This window comes from Argopecten irradians, chromosome 2 (genome assembly GCF_041381155.1).
Source record: "Argopecten irradians isolate NY chromosome 2, Ai_NY, whole genome shotgun sequence".
NCBI lineage: Eukaryota > Metazoa > Mollusca > Bivalvia > Pectinida > Pectinidae > Argopecten > Argopecten irradians.
The window spans coordinates 70,315,732-70,336,002 of NC_091135.1; the positions used below are offsets into that span (position 1 = coordinate 70,315,732).

Genomic DNA, 20,271 nt, shown 5'->3' on the forward strand with positions numbered 1-20,271 from the left:
TTAATATGTCTCATTTCTGTCAGTTGTAAGGGCTAGGACATCGGGTTTGTGTGTCATTTCTGACCTGTCGGTTGTAAGGGCTAGGACATCGGGTTTGTGAGTCATTTCTGACCTGTCAGTTGTAAGGGCTAGGACATCGGGTTTGTGTGTCATTTCTGACCTGTCAGTTGTAAGGGCTAGGACATCGGGTTTGTGTGTCATTTCTGACCTGTCAGTTGTAAGGGCTAGGACATCGGGTTTGTGTGTCATTTCTGACCTGTCAGTTGTAAGGGCTAGGACATCGGGTTTGTGTGTCATTTCTGACATGTCAGTTGTAAGGGCTAGGACATCGGGTTTGTGTGTCATTTCTGACCTGTCGGTTGTAAGGGCTAGGACATCGGGTTTGTGTGTCATTTCTGACCTGTCGGTTGTAAGGGCTAGGACATCGGGTTTGTGTGTCATTTCTGACCTGTCAGTTGTAAGGGCTAGGACATCGGGTTTGTGTGTCATTTCTGACCTGTCAGTTGTAAGGGCTAGGACATCGGGTTTGTGTGTCATTTCTGACCTGTCAGTTGTAAGGGATAGGACATCGGGTTTGTGAGTCATTTCTGACATGTCAGTTGTAAGGGCTAGGACATCGGGTTTGTGTGTCATTTCTGACCTGTCAGTTGTAAGGGCTAGTACATCGGGTTTGTGTGTCATTTCTGACCTGTCAGTTGTAAGGGCTAGGACATCGGGTTTGTGTGTCATTTCTGACCTGTCAGTTGTAAGGGATAGGACATCGGGTTTGTGAGTCATTTCTGACATGTCAGTTGTAAGGGCTAGGACATCGGGTTTGTGTGTCATTTCTGACCTGTCAGTTGTAAGGGCTAGTACATCGGGTTTGCGTGTCATTTCTGACCTGTCAGTTGTAAGGGCTAGGATATCAGGTTTGTCAGTGGCGTAGGAAGTTGAAACGTAAAGGGGGGGGGGGGGGGCAAATGTCCGGGGGGGGGGGGGGGGGGCAAATGTCCTCAAAAAATCGTAACACCCCCTTCCCCTCGCGCGCTCCACACCCACAGGGGAGAATCTTGATCTACTTTTTTTCATATATCATTACATATAACCCATGCACGAGTTGGGGGTGTGTGTTCCGGGGTATCCACTGGAAAAATATTACGATTTAGAATGGCTGAGATGAGTTTTACGATGTATTTTGATGATTTTGCGAGCGCCGAAGGCCGAAGGTTTTGGTGTTTGGGGTTCCGGGGGTCTCCCATGGGAAAAAAATTACGATTTAGAATGGCTGACATGAGTTTTACGATGTATTTGATGATTTTGCGAGCGCCGAAGGCCCAAGGTTTTGGTGTTTGGGGGATTTTTTTTTTATTTTAAAGCGTTCTTAACACGGTAGTTTTTCGAAATAAAGTTACCTGCATTTAGAAATGATAATTGTGAGTTTTTTCATACCATTATGCAACCCTACTCGATTCGAACATACCGGATTTACACCATCGGCACATTGTTGTGTAACTCAAAATTATAATGAGTTATTTGTCTTGCTAAGACATGTAAACAAATTAATCTTTTAAGAAGCATTTTTGAAGTACAATGTAGTATAATCCCTTGATGGACATTTTTAGTCTAGTTCGTGTGTATTGATTTTCATTATTACAGATTCGAACAAAAAGTGCTTGAACGTTTTTTGGAAACGTGCCGCGCAGCGGAAAATTTTCTAAAATGAAGTACAAAAATTTGCAGGAGGACCCATTATTTTTTCTTAAAATGTGCATTTTTAGAACATTTCACTCGGCGAAAATAGGGGGGGGGGGGGGGGGGGGCAAAAAGACATGTTTGCCCCCCTGTCCCCCCCCCCCTCTTCCTACGCCTCTGTGTGTCATTTCTGACCTGTCAGTTGTAAGGACAGGGACTTTGGATTGATGTGTCATTTCTGACCTGTCAGTTATTTGGGACAGGGATTTTTGGGTTGATGTGTCATTTCTTATCTTTTATTTCGTTTGATCGACACCGTTTTGATGACCCATTGTTTTAAGCGCAAAAGATCACATATAACACCCAAACGGAATGATTAGTGTGCCATTTAAAACATTGCATAAGATTTTTACTCTTCTGAAGTAGACGAATCATGAACAGTGTTTTTATATTGTATACCGCAAATAAATAAAATAAAACTCAAGTTACATCATTGGCTAATATTCATAATATTACATGATTAACAGAAACCTACAATGCAAGTTGTTATAACCTATAGAGTACTAAACATACTAATAACAGGAGATCCCAGAAGGATCTTAAAGCCCACCAAAGAATGATCTATATGTCTGACAATAGAAACAGGGATCTTTTCCCTGCTTTTCAAACTTTTTCAAACATACTACATATGAAATTTAAGACAGATCGCTTCATTACTTTCTGAGAAACAGTGGTGAAATCCAAGATGGCGGCCATATTGTTAAACGATCAGTCCCAAAGGTACTATGCACAACTAGAACCCAAGGGGAACCTACGCATCTTGTTAACCGATCGGTCCCAAAATGCAATATGCACAACTAGAGCCCTAGGGGAACCTACACACGGAATTTGAGAAAGATCCCTTTAGTGCTTTCTGAGAAATAGCGGTAACAAGAATTGTTAACGGAAAGACGGACGGACGACGGACGAAAGGCGATTTGAATAGCCCACGATCTGATGATTGTGGGGTAAAACGGGAAAAATCAAAGTTCTTAAAAATCATATAGTTAAAAGGTAGAAATGTACATGTACTAACCGCGCGCTAGTCACTGGATTTTCTGTTGGTTCTTCGGCTTTAATCAACCTCATAAAGACTTTATATCAGTAATGTCGTCTGTTTATCTATTTGTTATATCACTTTCTATGGGAAATATTCCGGGGTGCGTGAGGTAGGGCTTTAGAATTATTGTTTACAAAAAGTACATTTATTTGTTTGTGGTATACAATTTATCAGTCCTCGAGTTTTGATATAAGCCGTAAGCCCGTTGGCACTCTCATTTATATCTTGACCCTCAACCTGATAAAATGTATTATATTAAAATGGTTAAGTAATAACATCTTACTATTATTTCATTAAAACGAAAAAGTTATTCGATAAAAACGAAATAGTATTTCGATAAAAACGAAATAGTATATCGATAAAACATAATTACATTTTGATAACACGAAAAAAACGAAATAGTATTATGATGAAACGAAGCATTATTTCAACAAGCTTACTGTAAGTGTAGCAAGCAACACACGTCCCCTGCCGTCAATCACATTTTTTTATGTTACCATTGTATGAAGTTTGAACAAATTCCGTTGATGTGTTCTCATCTTATCATTCGGAAACTGAAATTTGTGAAACAATCTATTGTTTCGTAACAGAGACCTTTGTAGTCGACCTTTTGAACTCAAATTCAACCCTAAGCTGTATTTTCTCATATGCTACCATTGTGTGAAGCTTGATTAAAATACGTTAAAGCTTTCTCAAGTTATTGTCTGGAAACTAATATTTTGTGAAACAACCTTTTTATAGTAACAGTGACCTTAAGCTTTGCAGTTGACCTTGGACCCCAAATTCAATCCCAAGCTGTATTTTGTCATATGCTACCACTGTGTGAAGTTTGATCAAATTCCCTTAATTTTTTCTCAAGTTATCGTCTGGAAACTAATACTTCATTCGGTAGCATGCTTGGATGAAGCGCTATCAAGATTGTTTAAATGAATGACCTTGACATTCACTCAAGGTCACAGGGGTCAAAAAAGCTAAAATCTTTATACGACTTCTTCTTAAGAACCGGGGTACTCATATTAGGTCTGCAGCATGGTGGGATGAAGGGCTATCAAGTTTGTTCAAATAAATGACATTGACCTTCATTCAAGGACACAAAGGTCAATAGGCTAAAATCTTTTAAGCGACTTCTTGTTGATAACTAAGAGTCATAGAGACCTGATGATAGTGGGCTTGTGGCATGCTAGAATGAATGACTACAACGTTTTGTTCAAATGAATGACATTGACCTTCATTCAAGGTCACGGGGGTCAAATAGGCTAAAATCTTTAAACGATTTCTTGTGAAAAACTTAAGAGGCCTAGACACCTAATATTGGGCCTGTGGTATGCTTAGATGAAGGGCTACCAAGTTTGTTCAAATGAATGACCTGGACGTTTAGTTAATGTCACAGGGGTTATATAGGCTAAAAATTTAAAACGTTTTCTTGTGAATAACTAAGAGGCCTAAACACCTGATATTGGGCCTGTGGCATGCTGGGATGAAGGGTTACCAAATTTGTTGAAGTGAATGACATTGACCTTTATTCAAGGTCATAGGAGTCAAATAGTCTAAAATTTTAAAGACTTCTTGCAAATAACTAACAGGCCTGGACACTGGATATTAGATTTGTGGCATGGTTGGGATCAAGGGACCTTCATTCATGGTCTAATTCATCAAATATATCATAACCTGAACTTCTTCTAATAAAAGATTTCTTTTATATTGCCATTATTGTTTGCCACTACTATATTCATTGATGTGTTGTATTGTGCCAATAGGCAGATGACCATTGAGGCATATGGGCCTCTTGTTGGTTATTGAGAACAAGGATTTTAGCCTTTTTGACCCCTGTGACCTTGAATGAAGGTGAAGGTCATTCATTTGACCAACTAGGTAGCCCTTCATCCAAGCATGATACAGGCCAAATATAAGTACCCTTGGTCTTTGGTTATTGAGAAGAAGTTGTTTAAATGAAAAGTTTACACTAGATGGACGGTGGACGGCAGACTATAACGGAATCCCATTATAGAACTCTTATCACATACAAATTTTGTTTTTAAAAGTTGTCACAACAAATTCTTTTACTTCCAGGTTTCTGCTGATTTTATTTACAAATATCAAAAACACTTTGTTCACATTCTATAGCTCATCTTTTTGATATTCATAAAAACACATCCTTTATGTACAAGCATTTACCCTTTCCTTACCAGTCTACATCAGCAAGGAAATATATAGATTTATATGTATCTTGATCTGCACTAACATACTAATTTCTCTCACCTTCTTCAACTTACACGCCAATCAGACACTTTCTCATTTTACTCTCTCGTTCAAACATTTCCTCCTCTTATTTTCATTTATTTGAAATGTTTTTATCTCATCACTCACTTGTATACAAACACACAATGATAAAGACACAATACTATTTACATTGTACTCATAAAAGTATCACTATTTGTCCACACTGACAACCCACCTGTATACATTGTTTTTACAAATACCCAGTAATGGTTGTGCATGAAAATCAATCAACATACCTAAATCTGACTCTATAAAACCTCAATTAAAAACTACTGCAATCGCTTACAACAAACCAGTAATACTCCACATTATACAACAGCGAGTGTAAATGTGACTTAATGTTGATGGATCCATGCATAAGCGGCCGTCCATGCTGTTGCTTGCTGCCATTCTATATATACAAATTTGTCGTTGTACTATAATGGCCGATCGTTACTCCTAAGGGCTCTGTATGTGTTTATTTCTTTAGGGAAAACTTTGTCCAATTCAACAAGTAGTAAAGTCTTGAATTTCTACAAAATAAAATAATAATTTCCATAGGATTAAAAATTAAAATAAAAAGAAATAATAATAAAAGTCAAAATTTAACAACAGCTTTAATATTCAAAAGTTGATAAAACATGGATATGAGTCTGTTAACATTTCAATTATAATATAATAAGTTTTATTTCATAAGATACTGATATAGACTTACAGCTATTCATGTGTGTCCCAGGTCTAAACGTATATATACTGTGGGTGTCATGCGATAGCTGGCCAGGTCTGTACATAATAGTCTGGGTTATAGGTATAAGTTTCTCGTTGTTGTGTAATTGGTATGTGGTGCCTGAACATCTTATATGTAATGCTAATTGTGAAACTGGTCAGTATTAATTGGTTCAGCGTGTTACTTATGTTATGCAGTAGCTATCCATGTATCAGATGTTTCAGGTGTTGGATATCATGGCCAAATACTGATCCCCATGCTCTCGTTGTTATGTATAAATAGAGCTGACCACTTATTGTAGAAGAGAGAGGGAGAAACATAGAGGAGCACACACCTTGTGTGTGGTCCCATTTTGGGCCACATGTATCAACAATGACTCTATGTAACGTATGAAGTACAGCAGAATAAAATGTGAACCAAAACATCAGAGTCAATCATCATTTCAACGACAATTCTCAACGCACAAGAAGTTATACGGACCCAACAAACGAAGTCTACATATACCTGATGGCCACCTATACAACAGCTAAATAATACAACTTTACAAAACAAGATTCAAAAACCATTTTATTATACTGGCGCTGTGACGTGCGATGGGACCTGGGTTAAGCAGAAGGGCACCACTTTATGAATACCAGACCATTGGACACTTCGCGGAGCTACTCCACTAAATGATCGCCAGCTACAAACAACACATCAACAACAAATTTTCGACCAGCAGCCATATTCCATTCCATTCTACGATCATCAGTGCCACAAGAACACAGAACACACTTACAATAAGAATCTTCAAGGAACCAACGCTAATGACCACAACCACCATACACCAACCAGTAAGAAGACAGAAGAACGAAGAAAGAAGAAAGAAAATGAACTCTTTATAATAATTGTGATTTCTTAAAAAATTTTGCACATTGATCAGTGTTTTGAGATATTGGAATTTAGTGTTCAGTAATGTATTATGTTTATTTTTTTTCTAAATCTATATTAACATCTTTTCTTAATTCTTAATTTGTTCTTCGTCTAATTCTTACAAGATCTCAATTTAACGTTACTTTTTACTACAGATTTTAAAAACAATGTAAAACCAAGTTTATTATTTGTACACACACGCAAAAGGATGATAGTTGTTCTTAGCAAATATTCATCTAATAATGTAGTGTAATACATACTATTCTAAATTCTGTATGTTTACTATACACTCCTTTATTTTACTTCACCAAGTTGTTATTACAATAATTCTGTAATTTATAATTTTTGTAATATCATTTTTTTCCTGAACTTAGATTTTTGCTAAAGTTATATTATGTTAAACTAATTATATTGATACGTTCATGACTTGTGCTCTTCATTTTCATCATTCTCAGAGAAGGTTCCTTAACATACTTTTTGTTTTAAACTATTTTTTATTGACACAAATACAATTTCATAATATAAAACACATATTTAAACGTCTGGAAATGTTCTGCTGACATGGTCTAACATGCAGTTTTAAAAGTAATTGGAACTTCCAGTATGTCTGAGAACAATAGGGTGGTGAGCTAATTCATTAAGGCCCATTTTCTCGATATTAATGACATATTTACGTTTATGTATATTATTTCACGTTGGGAGGAATACCCGATGCAGTTTAATGCCGGGCACAAACAAGTTTTTTATGTTTCTCTCTCAACGTTTACATGCACACACAAATACACAACATGGAACTTTCTTTGTAAGATGATTTTCATTTCATTTTATTGATTATAAGATCTTAGCCTGATTGGAGTGCAAGATTTCACGGCTTGATTGTTAATACGGCATGACGTCAGCACAAGCATTTTTTTTCTTTTCATTAACTCCATTTTTATATAGCACAAGTTTGAACAGTACTAGTTCAGGTTAATCATTTTTTTTATTCTTTTTGGATTTATGAACTAAATGAAATTTCTATGCTAATGAACTCTATCATCCTTTATTTTACAAAATCATGATATTTAAACATTCTTAAAATTACTATTAGTCTAAGATATTTGAAATACAATACAACAAAATTCTGTTTTACATATGTTGTTACTCTGAGCAAATGTACAATTACTTTTTTATAGCATTTTCATTTTTACTGGTTGGTTAATACTTAAATATCATTCACAATACATTTGTAACCATGCACTTGGTAATTTCTATATATTGGTCATTTTATAATTGATTTATCAACTAACGTTTAACAGATATACAAAACACTGTGCCCAGGTCAAATTATTCAATTAATTATATTGCATCATGTACATTTATAACTGATAACTAACAAGAAACATATTATGTTCTAATGTAGCTACACACTGTAATATAAATACCAATGATTAATTAGAGAATATTTTTCCACTTTATTAATACAAATAATGTAGAACAGATTTTCTTACAGCAATGTAACAATTTATTGCTAAATTTTTATATACTCTGTGACTTATCCATGGTTATGCTGTTGTACTATAATTTTTCATATGGAAGTTCTTTTAACATTTTATATTGTGACATTAATACACATGATATTCATATTCACTTAAACATAATGTAAGATATACAAACACATTAACTTAGAATAATTTGGGGAATGCCCAATGCAGTTTTATGCTGGGTTCACATAAGTTGAAATATGTTCCTCTTGCGTTATTTACACAACTTTGCTACATTTATTACTTGCACAACAACAAAAAACTTCCTGTGAATTGTATCATTACATTAATTGTTTACCAGTCTCAGTCTAATTAAAGACGAGGCATCATGCTAGTGTTTTAAAACGATATGGCGTTGACCTAGCGCTATTCATTTGCTTTCATTTTCATTTTTATTTTAATAACAGCATAATTATCATGAATATGTCGAAGTCCAGTAATTGTTTTTGTATTTTGCTTACACAAACTCTAGCTACAAATATAGAATCAGTTCTTGTACGTTCTTCAAGTTGATTTACATTGTACATCATTTATAATTATTAAGTACATAATCTATGATTATCAAGCTTTATATAAATTCTTCATATGATAATGTTTAAGTCTTGTATCAATTTAGATTGTATTTCGGAAACATAGCGGAATATAATAAGTTTTATTTTAAATTTATCATTATTATTTCAAATTATAACTAATTTTAAATAATTACTAACAAGGGGACGTAATATAATATAATAAGTTTTATTTCATAAGATACTGATATAGACTTACAGCTATTCGTGTGTGTCCCAGGTCTAAACGTATATATACTGTGGGTGTCATGCGATAGCTGGCCAGGTCTGTACGTAATAGTCTGGGTTACAGGTATAAGTTTCTCGTTGTTGTGTAATGGTATGTGGTGCCTGAACATCTTATATGTAATGCTAATTGTGAAACTGGTCAGTATTAATTGGTTCAGCGTGTTACTTATGTTATGCAGTAGCTATCCATGTATCAGATGTTTCAGGTGTTGGATATCATGGCCAAATACTGATCCCCATGCTCTCGTTGTTATGTATAAATAGAGCTGACCACTTATTGTAGAAGAGAGAGGGAGAAACATAGAGGAGCACACACCTTGTGTGTGGTCCCATTTTGGGCCACATGTATCAACAATGACTCTATGTAACGTATGAAATACAGCAGAATAAAATGTGAACCAAAACATCAGAGTCAATCATCATTTCAACGACAATTCTCAACGCACAAGAAGTTATACGGACCCAACAAACGAAGACTACATATACCTGATGGCCACCTATACAACAGCTAAATAATACAACTTTACAAAACAAGATTCAAAAACCATTTTATTATACAATCCATGGTTATTATTTCTACTTCGTTTTTTCTGGATTTCTACACTTCTAATCAATATGTACACATACAAAAAAATTGCTTACCTTCAAATTATCTATTTTTCCCTTCACTTGCTCATTTTTTGCCAGTGCCTTTTCCAAACAGTCTTTTGTGTACAGATTTGGATTTTTTCCTTGATCAATGTAACTGAAATTAATGGAAATTTAAAAGTGATATTCTGCATGTTCTCAGATAAAATGACATGTTTCATTTGGAACATAACATTATGTGTGCAGTTTCTAGAATATTAATGATATTTCTATTTTCCATTTTTAACCAAATTGTAAGAATTACATAAAATCGAACTCACTCAAACACCTCTAATGGAACATTGATATCACTCATTTGGGATTTTAGCTTGTCAATTTCCTGCATCCCAGCAACCATCTTCTGACTGTAAAATGAAAGTTAAAGATTTTTTTTTTCATTGTTGACAAATCAATACAAAATGAAGTAATGAAGCTCCAAATCAATTAAAATCACTACTCAGTCCGTATACCGTAGTTGTCCTATTCAGGTCAGGACTACCTCCCCTGTACAAAATCAATGTGTTATATGTGTAAATGTCTGTTTTGAGAGACTGTAGTATTTCATGTTGTCCTATTGAGGTCAGGACTACCTCCCCTGTACAAAATCAATGTGTTATATGTGTGAATGTCTGTTTTGAGAGACTGTAGTATTTCATGTTGTCCTATTGAGGTCAGGACTACCTCCCCTGTACAAAATCAATGTGTTATATGTGTGAATGTCTGTTTTGAGAGACTGTAGTATTTCATGTTGTCCTATTGAGGTCAGGACTACCTCCCCTGTACAAAATCAATGTGTTATATGTGTGAATGTCTGTGTTTTGAGAGACTGTAGTATTTCATGTTGTCCTATTGAGGTCAGGACTACCTCCCCTGTACAAAATCAATGTGTTATATGTGTGAATGTCTGTTTTGAGAGACTGTAGTATTTCATGTTGTCCTATTGAGGTCAGGACTACCTCCCCTGTACAAAATCAATGTGTTATATGTGTGAATGTCTGTTTTGAGAGACTGTAGTATTTCATGTTGTCCTATTGAGGTCAGGACTACCTCCCCTGTACAAAATCAATGTGTTATATGTGTGAATGTCTGTTTTGAGAGACTGTACTATTTCATGTTGTCCTATTGAGGTCAGGATTCCTCCCCTGTACAAAATCAATGTGTTATATGTGTGAATGTCTGTTTTGAGAGACTGTAGTATTTCATGTTGTCCTATTGAGGTCAGGACTACCTCCCCTGTACAAAGTCAATGTGTTATATGTGTGAATGTCTGTTTTGAGAGACTGTAGTATTTCATGTTGTCCTATTGAGGTCAGGACTACCTCCCCTGTACAAAATCAATGTGTTATATGTGTGAATGTCTGTTTTGAGAGACTGTAGTATTTCATGTTGTCCTATTGATTTCAGGACTACCTCCCCTGTACAAAATCAATGTGTTATATGTGTGAATGTCTGTTTTGAGAGACTGTAGTATTTCATGTTGTCCTATTGAGGTCAGGACTACCTCCCCTGTACAAAATCATAGTGTTATATGTGTGAATGTCTGTTTTGAGAGACTGTAGTATTTCATGTTGTCCTATTGAGGTCAGGACTACCTCCCCTGTACAAAATCAATGTGTTATATGTGTGAATGTCTGTTTTGAGAGACTGTAGTATTTCATGTTGTCCTATTGAGGTCAGGATTACTCCCCTGTACAAAATCAATGTGTTATATGTGTGAATGTCTGTTTTGAGAGAGACTGTAGTATTTCATGTTGTCCTATTGAGGTCAGGACTACCTCCCCTGTACAAAATCAATGTGTTATATGTGTGAATGTCTGTTTTGAGAGACTGTAGTATTTCATGTTGTCCTATTGAGGTCAGGATTACCTCCCCTGTACAAAATCAATGTGTTATATGTGTGAATGTCTGTTTTGAGAGACTGTAGTATTTCATGTTGTCCTATTGAGGTCAGGACTACCTCCCCTGTACAAAATCAATGTGTTTATATGTGTGAATGTCTGTTTTGAGAGACTGTAGTATTTCATGTTGTCCTATTGAGGTCAGGATTACTCCCCTGTACAAAATCAATGTGTTATATGTGTGAATGTCTGTTTGAGAGACTGTATATTTCATGTTGTCCTATTGAGGTCAGGATACTCCCTGTACAAAATCAATGTGAATGTGTGAATGTCTGTTTTGAGAGACTGTAGTATTTCATGTTGTCCTATTGAGGTCAGGACTACCTCCCCTGTACAAATCAATGTGTTATATGTGTGAATGTCTGTTTTGAGAGACTGTAGTATTTCATGTTGTCCTATTGAGGTCAGGACTACCTCCCCTGTACAAAATCAATGTGTTATATGTGTGAATGTCTGTTTTGAGAGACTGTAGTATTTCATGTTGTCCTATTGAGGTCAGGATACCTCCCCTGTACAAATCAATGTGTTATATGTGTGAATGTCTGTTTTGAGAGACTGTAGTATTTCATGTTGTCCTATTGAGGTCAGGACTACCTCCCCTGTACAAATCAATGTGTTATATGTGTGAATGTCTGTTTTGAGAGACTGTAGTATTTCATGTTGTCCTATTGAGGTCAGGACTACCTCCCCTGTACAAAGTCAATGTGTTATATGTGTGAATGTCTGTTTTGAGAGACTGTAGTATTTCATGTTGTCCTATTGAGGTCAGGACTACCTCCCCTGTACAAAATCAATGTGTTATATGTGTGAATGTCTGTTTTGAGAGACTGTAGTATTTCATGTTGTCCTATTGAGGTCAGGACTACCTCCCCTGTACAAAATCAATGTGTTATATGTGTGAATGTCTGTTTTGAGAGACTGTAGTATTTCATGTTGTCCTATTGAGGTCAGGACTACCTCCCCTGTACAAAATCAATGTGTTATATGTGTGAATGTCTGTTTTTGAGAGACTGTAGTATTTCATGTTGTCCTATTGAGGTCAGGACTACCTCCCCTGTACAAAATCAATGTGTTATATGTGTGAATGTCTGTTTTGAGAGACTGTAGTATTTCATGTTGTCCTATTGAGGTCAGGATTACTCCCCTGTACAAAATCAATGTGTTATATGTGTGAATGTCTGTTTTGAGAGACTGTAGTATTTCATGTTGTCCTATTGAGGTCAGGACTACCTCCCCTGTACAAAATCAATGTGTTATATGTGTGAATGTCTGTTTTGAGAGACTGTAGTATTTCATGTTGTCCTATTGAGGTCAGGACTACCTCCCCTGTACAAAATCAATGTGTTATATGTGTGAATGTCTGTTTTGAGAGACTGTACTATTTCATGTTGTCCTATTGAGGTCAGGACTACCTCCCCTGTACAAAATCAATGTGTTATATGTGTGAATGTCTGTTTTGAGAGACTGTAGTATTTCATGTTGTCCTATTGAGGTCAGGATTACTCCCCTGTACAAAATCAATGTGTTATATGTGTGAATGTCTGTTTTGAGAGACTGTAGTATTTCATGTTGTCCTATTGAGGTCAGGATTACTCCCCTGTACAAAATCAATGTGTTATATGTGTGAATGTCTGTTTTGAGAGACTGTAGTATTTCATGTTGTCCTATTGAGGTCAGGACTACCTCCCCTGTACAAAATCAATGTGTTATATGTGTGAATGTCTGTTTTGAGAGACTGTAGTATTTCATGTTGTCCTATTGAGGTCAGGATTACTCCCCTGTACAAAATCAATGTGTTATATGTGTGAATGTCTGTTTTGAGAGACTGTAGTATTTCATGTTGTCCTATTGAGGTCAGGATTACTCCCCTGTACAAAATCAATGTGTTATATGTGTGAATGTCTGTTTTGAGAGACTGTAGTATTTCATGTTGTCCTATTGAGGTCAGGACTACCTCCCCTGTACAAAGTCAATGTGTTATATGTGTGAATGTCTGTTTTGAGAGACTGTAGTATTTCATGTTGTCCTATTGAGGTCAGGATTACTCCCCTGTACAAAGTCAATGTGTTATATGTGTGAATGTCTGTTTTGAGAGACTGTAGTATTTCATGTTGTCCTATTGAGGTCAGGACTACCTCCCCTGTACAAAATCAATGTGTTATATGTGTGAATGTCTGTTTTGAGAGACTGTAGTATTTCATGTTGTCCTATTGAGGTCAGGATTACTCCCCTGTACAAAATCATAGTGTTATATGTGTGAATGTCTGTTTTGAGAGACTGTAGTATTTCATGTTGTCCTATTGAGGTCAGGACTACCTCCCCTGTACAAAGTCAATGTGTTATATGTGTGAATGTCTGTTTTGAGAGACTGTAGTATTTCATGTTGTCCTATTGAGGTCAGGATACTCCCCTGTACAAAGTCAATGTGTTATATGTGTGAATGTCTGTTTTGAGAGACTGTAGTATTTCATGTTGTCCTATTGAGGTCAGGACTACCTCCCCTGTACAAAATCAATGTGTTATATGTGTGAATGTCTGTTTTGAGAGACTGTAGTATTTCATGTTGTCCTATTGAGGTCAGGACTACCTCCCCTGTACAAAATCAATGTGTTATATGTGTGAATGTCTGTTTTGAGAGACTGTACTATTTCATGTTGTCCTATTGAGGTCAGGACTACCTCCCCTGTACAAAATCAATGTGTTATATGTGTGAATGTCTGTTTTGAGAGACTGTACTATTTCATGTTGTCCTATTGAGGTCAGGACTACCTCCCCTGTACAAAATCAATGTGTTATATGTGTGAATGTCTGTTTTGAGAGACTGTAGTATTTCATGTTGTCCTATTGAGGTCAGGACTACCTCCCCTGTACAAAATCAATGTGTTATATGTGTGAATGTCTGTTTTGAGAGACTGTAGTATTTCATGTTGTCCTATTGAGGTCAGGACTACCTCCCCTGTACAAAATCAATGTGTTATATGTGTGAATGTCTGTTTTGAGAGACTGTAGTATTTCATGTTGTCCTATTGAGGTCAGGATTACCTCCCCTGTACAAAATCAATGTGTTTATATGTGTGAATGTCTGTTTTGAGAGACTGTAGTATTTCATGTTGTCCTATTGAGGTCAGGACTACCTCCCCTGTACAAAATCAATGTGTTATATGTGTGAATGTCTGTTTTGAGAGACTGTACTATTTCATGTTGTCCTATTGAGGTCAGGACTACCTCCCCTGTACAAAATCAATGTGTTATATGTGTGAATGTCTGTTTTGAGAGACTGTAGTATTTCATGTTGTCCTATTGAGGTCAGGACTACCTCCCCTGTACAAAATCATAGTGTTATATGTGTGAATGTCTGTTTTGAGAGACTGTAGTATTTCATGTTGTCCTATTGAGGTCAGGATTACCTCCCCTGTACAAAATCAATGTGTTTATATGTGTGAATGTCTGTTTTGAGAGACTGTAGTATTTCATGTTGTCCTATTGAGGTCAGGACTACCTCCCCTGTACAAAATCAATGTGTTATATGTGTGAATGTCTGTTTTGAGAGACTGTAGTATTTCATGTTGTCCTATTGAGGTCAGGACTACCTCCCCTGTACAAAATCAATGTGTTATATGTGTGAATGTCTGTTTTGAGAGACTGTAGTATTTCATGTTGTCCTATTGAGGTCAGGACTACCTCCCCTGTACAAAATCAATGTGTTATATGTGTGAATGTCTGTTTTGAGAGACTGTAGTATTTCATGTTGTCCTATTGAGGTCAGGACTACCTCCCCTGTACAAAATCAATGTGTTATATGTGTGAATGTCTGTTTTGAGAGACTGTAGTATTTCATGTTGTCCTATTGAGGTCAGGATTACTCCCCTGTACAAAATCAATGTGTTATATGTGTGAATGTCTGTTTTGAGAGACTGTAGTATTTCATGTTGTCCTATTGAGGTCAGGACTACCTCCCCTGTACAAAATCAATGTGTTATATGTGTGAATGTCTGTTTTGAGAGACTGTAGTATTTCATGTTGTCCTATTGAGGTCAGGACTACCTCCCCTGTACAAAATCATAGTGTTATATGTGTGAATGTCTGTTTTGAGAGACTGTAGTATTTCATGTTGTCCTATTGAGGTCAGGACTACCTCCCCTGTACAAAATCATAGTGTTATATGTGTGAATGTCTGTTTTGAGAGACTGTAGTATTTCATGTTGTCCTATTGAGGTCAGGACTACCTCCCCTGTACAAAATCAATGTGTTATATGTGTGAATGTCTGTTTTGAGAGACTGTAGTATTTCATGTTGTCCTATTGAGGTCAGGACTACCTCCCCTGTGCAAAATCAATGTGTTATATGTGTGAATGTCTGTTTTGAGAGACTGTAGTATTTCATGTTGTCCTATTGAGGTCAGGACTACCTCCCCTGTACAAAGTCAATGTGTTATATGTGTGAATGTCTGTTTTGAGAGACTGTAGTATTTCATGTTGTCCTATTGAGGTCAGGATTACTCCCCTGTACAAAGTCAATGTGTTATATGTGTGAATGTCTGTTTTGAGAGACTGTAGTATTTCATGTTGTCCTATTGAGGTCAGGACTACCTCCCCTGTACAAAATAAATGTGTTATATGTGTGAATGTCTGTTTTGAGAGACTGTACTATTTCATGTTGTCCTATTGAGGTCAGGACTACCTCCCCTGTACAAAATCAATGTGTTATATGTGTGAATGTCTGTTTTGAGAGACTGTAGTATTTCATGTTGTCCTATTGAGGTCAGGACTACCTCCCCTGTACAAAATCAATGTGTTATATGTGTGAATGTCTGTTTTGAGAGACTGTAGTATTTCATGTTGTCCTATTGAGGTCAGGACTACCTCCCCTGTACAAAATCAATGTGTTATATGTGTGAATGTCTGTTTTGAGAGACTGTAGTATTTCATGTTGTGTCTCCTTCTAATAGTCGGATTGTTGCTGTTTTAAAGTGCTTTTTAAAGTCTTTGAAGCATGCTGTGGGAGACAATGAACAAGGTAAACACACCATCCAGTCATATAATAATGACAACAGGCAATTAAACCAACCATCTATATGTTAATTTATCATCAAGACAAAAATCAAAATTGTGGATTCTTTTATAATTCAAAATTCAGAAAATTTCCATCACCCTTAATTGACAGCAAATAAGACCTCCCTCCCAGAGAAGAAAAAAAGGTCAAAAGTGGTGAGGGGTGACCCCTAACCTTTTAACCTCCGTGCCGTGGATCGAACCCGGCCGGCTAGGTGAAAGGCGAGTGGCCTGACCACTACACCATCCATTCATCAGTAGCGGAAAAGGCAGTCAGAAGGTGATATCTTTTCTGTTACGACAGTAGCTAGTCAATGCATACAATAAGAACAAAAGACATGATATCGATAAGAGTTCAATAGCCTGATGGATCAGGGGAGATAAATCTTTTGCTGTTATAAATTATTCAGGCTATATATTACCATCCTCCTAATTGGGATCATTCTCCTTTAATGTCAAAACCAACAAGGATTAACACTTTTCTTTTAACTTCAGAACTCCTTGAGTGTTATCTACGTAATCCTATTTCCCTCTTTGAACTCTCGAAGCGGTAAAACTGGTTTGATCAGGTGACTGATAATATCGCTCATGCTGAAGATGCATGCTAAACAGCATGCTTTTGTTATTTACCATGATTTATATTTAATGTAAAAATGGTTTAAAAAGTGAACAAAATGTACACAGATGTCGTTTAATTTCTATTTTGAATTATATATATTATCAAATCATGATCAATTATTATCGGCATTCAAATTGCGCTTGAGTGAACTATACATTTTAGTGGATATATTTGCATTTTATTCTGCCTGAGTCAAAAAAAAACTTTAATAAATCAATAAGGCTACATTGTACAACAACTAAATGAAACTACATACATATATGTATTGGACTGATGCTTATATACCACTCTTATTATATAAGTATGGCCACACTAAATTTTATCATGAACAGCACTTCGGTCATCATAAGTTTACGATTTTTTCCCCAAAGTACAGTCTGAATACACTCAAAATGTGTTGAAAATGCAATTGACCACTGCAGATATAGTATTTTTAAACAATTTTAATTGGGCGGAAAGCCACTAGTCTAATCACTTGTAATACCATGTTCAGTATCGGGTAACTTTTTCCCAAAACTGCTCTTTTTGCGATTAAAAATTCCCAATTTGTTACAAAAACCTTTTTCCCAAAATACCCTGAAAAATCACTGTGCTCTGCATTGCGTCTTTTTCGATTTGCATGATTTGATTTGTCTGGTGAGGTTCCCATACGTTGGAGAAGTACTCCAGTTTGGGTCTGACTATGGATTTGTAAGCATGTTCTTTTATATCTTGTGAGTTTATCTGGAGATTTCGTTCAAGAATCCTAGTGTCTTGTTAGCATTTGCAGGTATGTTGTTGATGTGTGTGTCGCATCTTAGGTTATTTTTATGATTCCTAGATTTTACCTGTTGTAATTTGTGGTCGTGGAGTTTGTATGTATAATTGGTCTTTGTGCGTTTGTTTGAGATGCTAAGGACGTTACACTTGTCCGGGTGGAAGGACATTAATCAATCTTCCTCCCACCTACCTGCTGCGTCTATAGCTAGATCTTCTTGTAATTTAAGTGCAGCTTCTTCTTGTCATGTTCAGAGTACCTTATAGTGTATATAAGAGCACTTGTATCAATTAAAATGTCTTCTTATATGCTATATTTGTGATCAGCCATTTGCATTTACTACAATAGGCTCCTGCGCTATTTGCTGGTCCGATTTTGCCAAACAAACTGTTGGAGTACAGTGCCGTGCCAAAAGTATTCGGTCACAATGGCGGCGTGTTAACGTCGTGTCAATAACATCGCTGAAAATGGCCTTGGCATTCATTGTAAACGTCACTGATGATGACGTGCGTCATTTTTAGGTTTGCGTATGACGTCATGTTACGTCACACAATTTTTTTGTTGTCGTCTGCTTTCTGTTTTTTCCCGTGGACGTGTATTGCCAAGATGGGCCGAAAAGGAAAAGAACTATCAATGGGCGTTAAAAATATGATCGTAGGGATGTTTAGGAGTGGATATTCACGACGAAAGATAGGTATGATGTTAAAAATACCCAAGTCCACAGTTATTGACATTGTTAACAAATTTTGTACATGTGGTTCAGTGGAAAACAGGCCGAGAAGCGGACGACCAAAGTTAGTGAATTTGCGGGATTATCGTTCTTTGGAGAGGATTGTTAAAAACAATAGGAGGGATTCCCTTACTGATGTTACCATTAAATACAATGAGCAAAGTAATGTTTCGACTTCTAAAAGAACACTTCAGCGACATCTGAGCCAACATGGGTATACCAGGTGTGTTTCTAGGAAGAAACTTGTCGTGAAGCAGAGTAACCGAACTAAGAGACTTGCTTGGTGTAGAGAAAAGCGGAGATGGACAATATATAATTGGAAGCGAGTTATTTTCTCGGATGAAAGCAAAATAGTTATTGGACAGGACCACAGAGTTTATATATGGAGAAAGCGGGGTGAAGGATGGCGACCGGATCTTGTGCAGCCGCGTAATACCCAAAACAAACTCGAGGTTATGATTTGGGGGTGCATTTGTTGGAACGGTGTGGGGACATTAGCTCGAGTGGAAGGAAATATTAATGCTGCAAAATATCAGGAGGTTTTGGAGGAAAATCTTTGGCCAGTTCTTGCCAGACATTTTCCTACTGGTGGCTATTTTTTCCAAGACGACAATGCCCCAGTTCACCGTGCGAGGTCCACCCAAGACTACATCGCCCAGAACGGAATTAATGGAATGAGTTGGCCCGCTCAATCACCAGATTTAAACATAATTGAAAATCTTTGGTTATTAATAAAAAGAAAACTTCAGTCTCGAGTAGCAGCTGTGAAATCGGCAAATGACTTGTTCTCCGAGATTCAGAGGATTTGGACGGAGATCACACCTTGCTACATTCAAAGCTTGTACAACACGATCCCTAAACGAATTTTAAACGTAATCAGATTGAAAGGACATCTTACAAAATACTGAAGGTAAGTATGTAATACCGTTGCAATCGACTGTGTAGTATATCAGTAAAAGTAATTTGGAATTCGTTTCGTTTTAACCGTCATGTAAACACGCCGCCATTGTGACCGAATACTTTTGGCATGGTACTGTACCTGGCATATTCACAACTGAATACGATGGCATGATTATTTGGTTCCATCAATGCAATTCACACGAGTTCTATGTCTTCTCCAGAAATATACATTTTTCTCATATTTTACTGAATTTTACAAGCAGCTTCACAAATTACATATCAACAGTAAGACTGGCAGTTAGCCAGGGTACATACCAACAAATAATGAAGTTAGTTTTGTTCAATTGCAGCAGTAATGAGTTATAGGCTTGCAAAATATCACTGTTTAAAGCCTTAGATATAAACAAATATCGTTAAAATATCCTACATCTTTTGATTCATATTGCTCTGTCCTTGTGGCTGAAAATCGCTGACAATTATGCCCAATTGACGCGTGTTTTCAATAAACATTTCCAATTGTTGCTCTAATGCTTCAAACCGGTCCATTCTGTCCGCCATCTTAGAACCGGAAATGCAGACGTTTATAGTCAGTTTCATTATTTTCAGATGATTTCAGTTAGTTCGGAAATATACTATCTATTCTTCTCTAAGTCTATTCATATCATTTGCAAAAAAGGTAAGATATCAATCGACTTAAAATT

At 36.5% G+C, this 20,271-nt stretch overlaps 2 protein-coding genes across 2 annotated transcripts; both read right to left on the reverse strand.

Moving 5' to 3' along the window:
• Positions 1 to 873, reverse strand: LOC138316822 (uncharacterized). The gene has a single exon (XM_069258480.1). The coding sequence runs from the start codon at positions 871 to 873 to the stop codon at positions 1 to 3; it is 873 nt and encodes a 290-aa protein (XP_069114581.1).
• Positions 874 to 4,825: 3,952 nt separating this feature from the next.
• On the reverse strand, positions 4,826 to 20,131 carry LOC138316349 (mediator of RNA polymerase II transcription subunit 10-like). The gene is made up of 4 exons (XM_069258042.1): positions 19,998 to 20,131; positions 9,897 to 9,980; positions 9,631 to 9,733; positions 4,826 to 5,562 (listed from the first exon to the last, which is right to left on the reverse strand). The coding sequence occupies exons 1-4, from the start codon at positions 20,126 to 20,128 to the stop codon at positions 5,467 to 5,469; spliced, it is 414 nt and encodes a 137-aa protein (XP_069114143.1). The 5' UTR covers positions 20,129 to 20,131; the 3' UTR covers positions 4,826 to 5,466.
• Between the last annotated feature and the right edge of the window lie 140 nt (positions 20,132 to 20,271).

What these genes read in the sequence shown, in the direction of transcription:
- LOC138316822 (XM_069258480.1), bottom strand. Translation starts at nt 873, where the DNA reads ATGACACGCAAACCCGATGTACTAGCCCTTACAACTGACAGGTCAGAA.
- LOC138316349 (XM_069258042.1), bottom strand. Translation starts at nt 20,128, where the DNA reads ATGGCGGACAGAATGGACCGGTTTGAAGCATTAGAGCAACAATTGGAA. An exon ending in AGCAATATGAATCAAAAGAT is followed by an intron (nt 9,981 to 19,997) that starts GTAGGATATTTT and finishes TTCATTTTACAG; the next exon opens with TCAGAAGATGGTTGCTGGGA. An exon ending in GAAAAATAGATAATTTGAAG is followed by an intron (nt 5,563 to 9,630) that starts GTAAGCAATTTT and finishes TTTATTTTGTAG; the next exon opens with AAATTCAAGACTTTACTACT.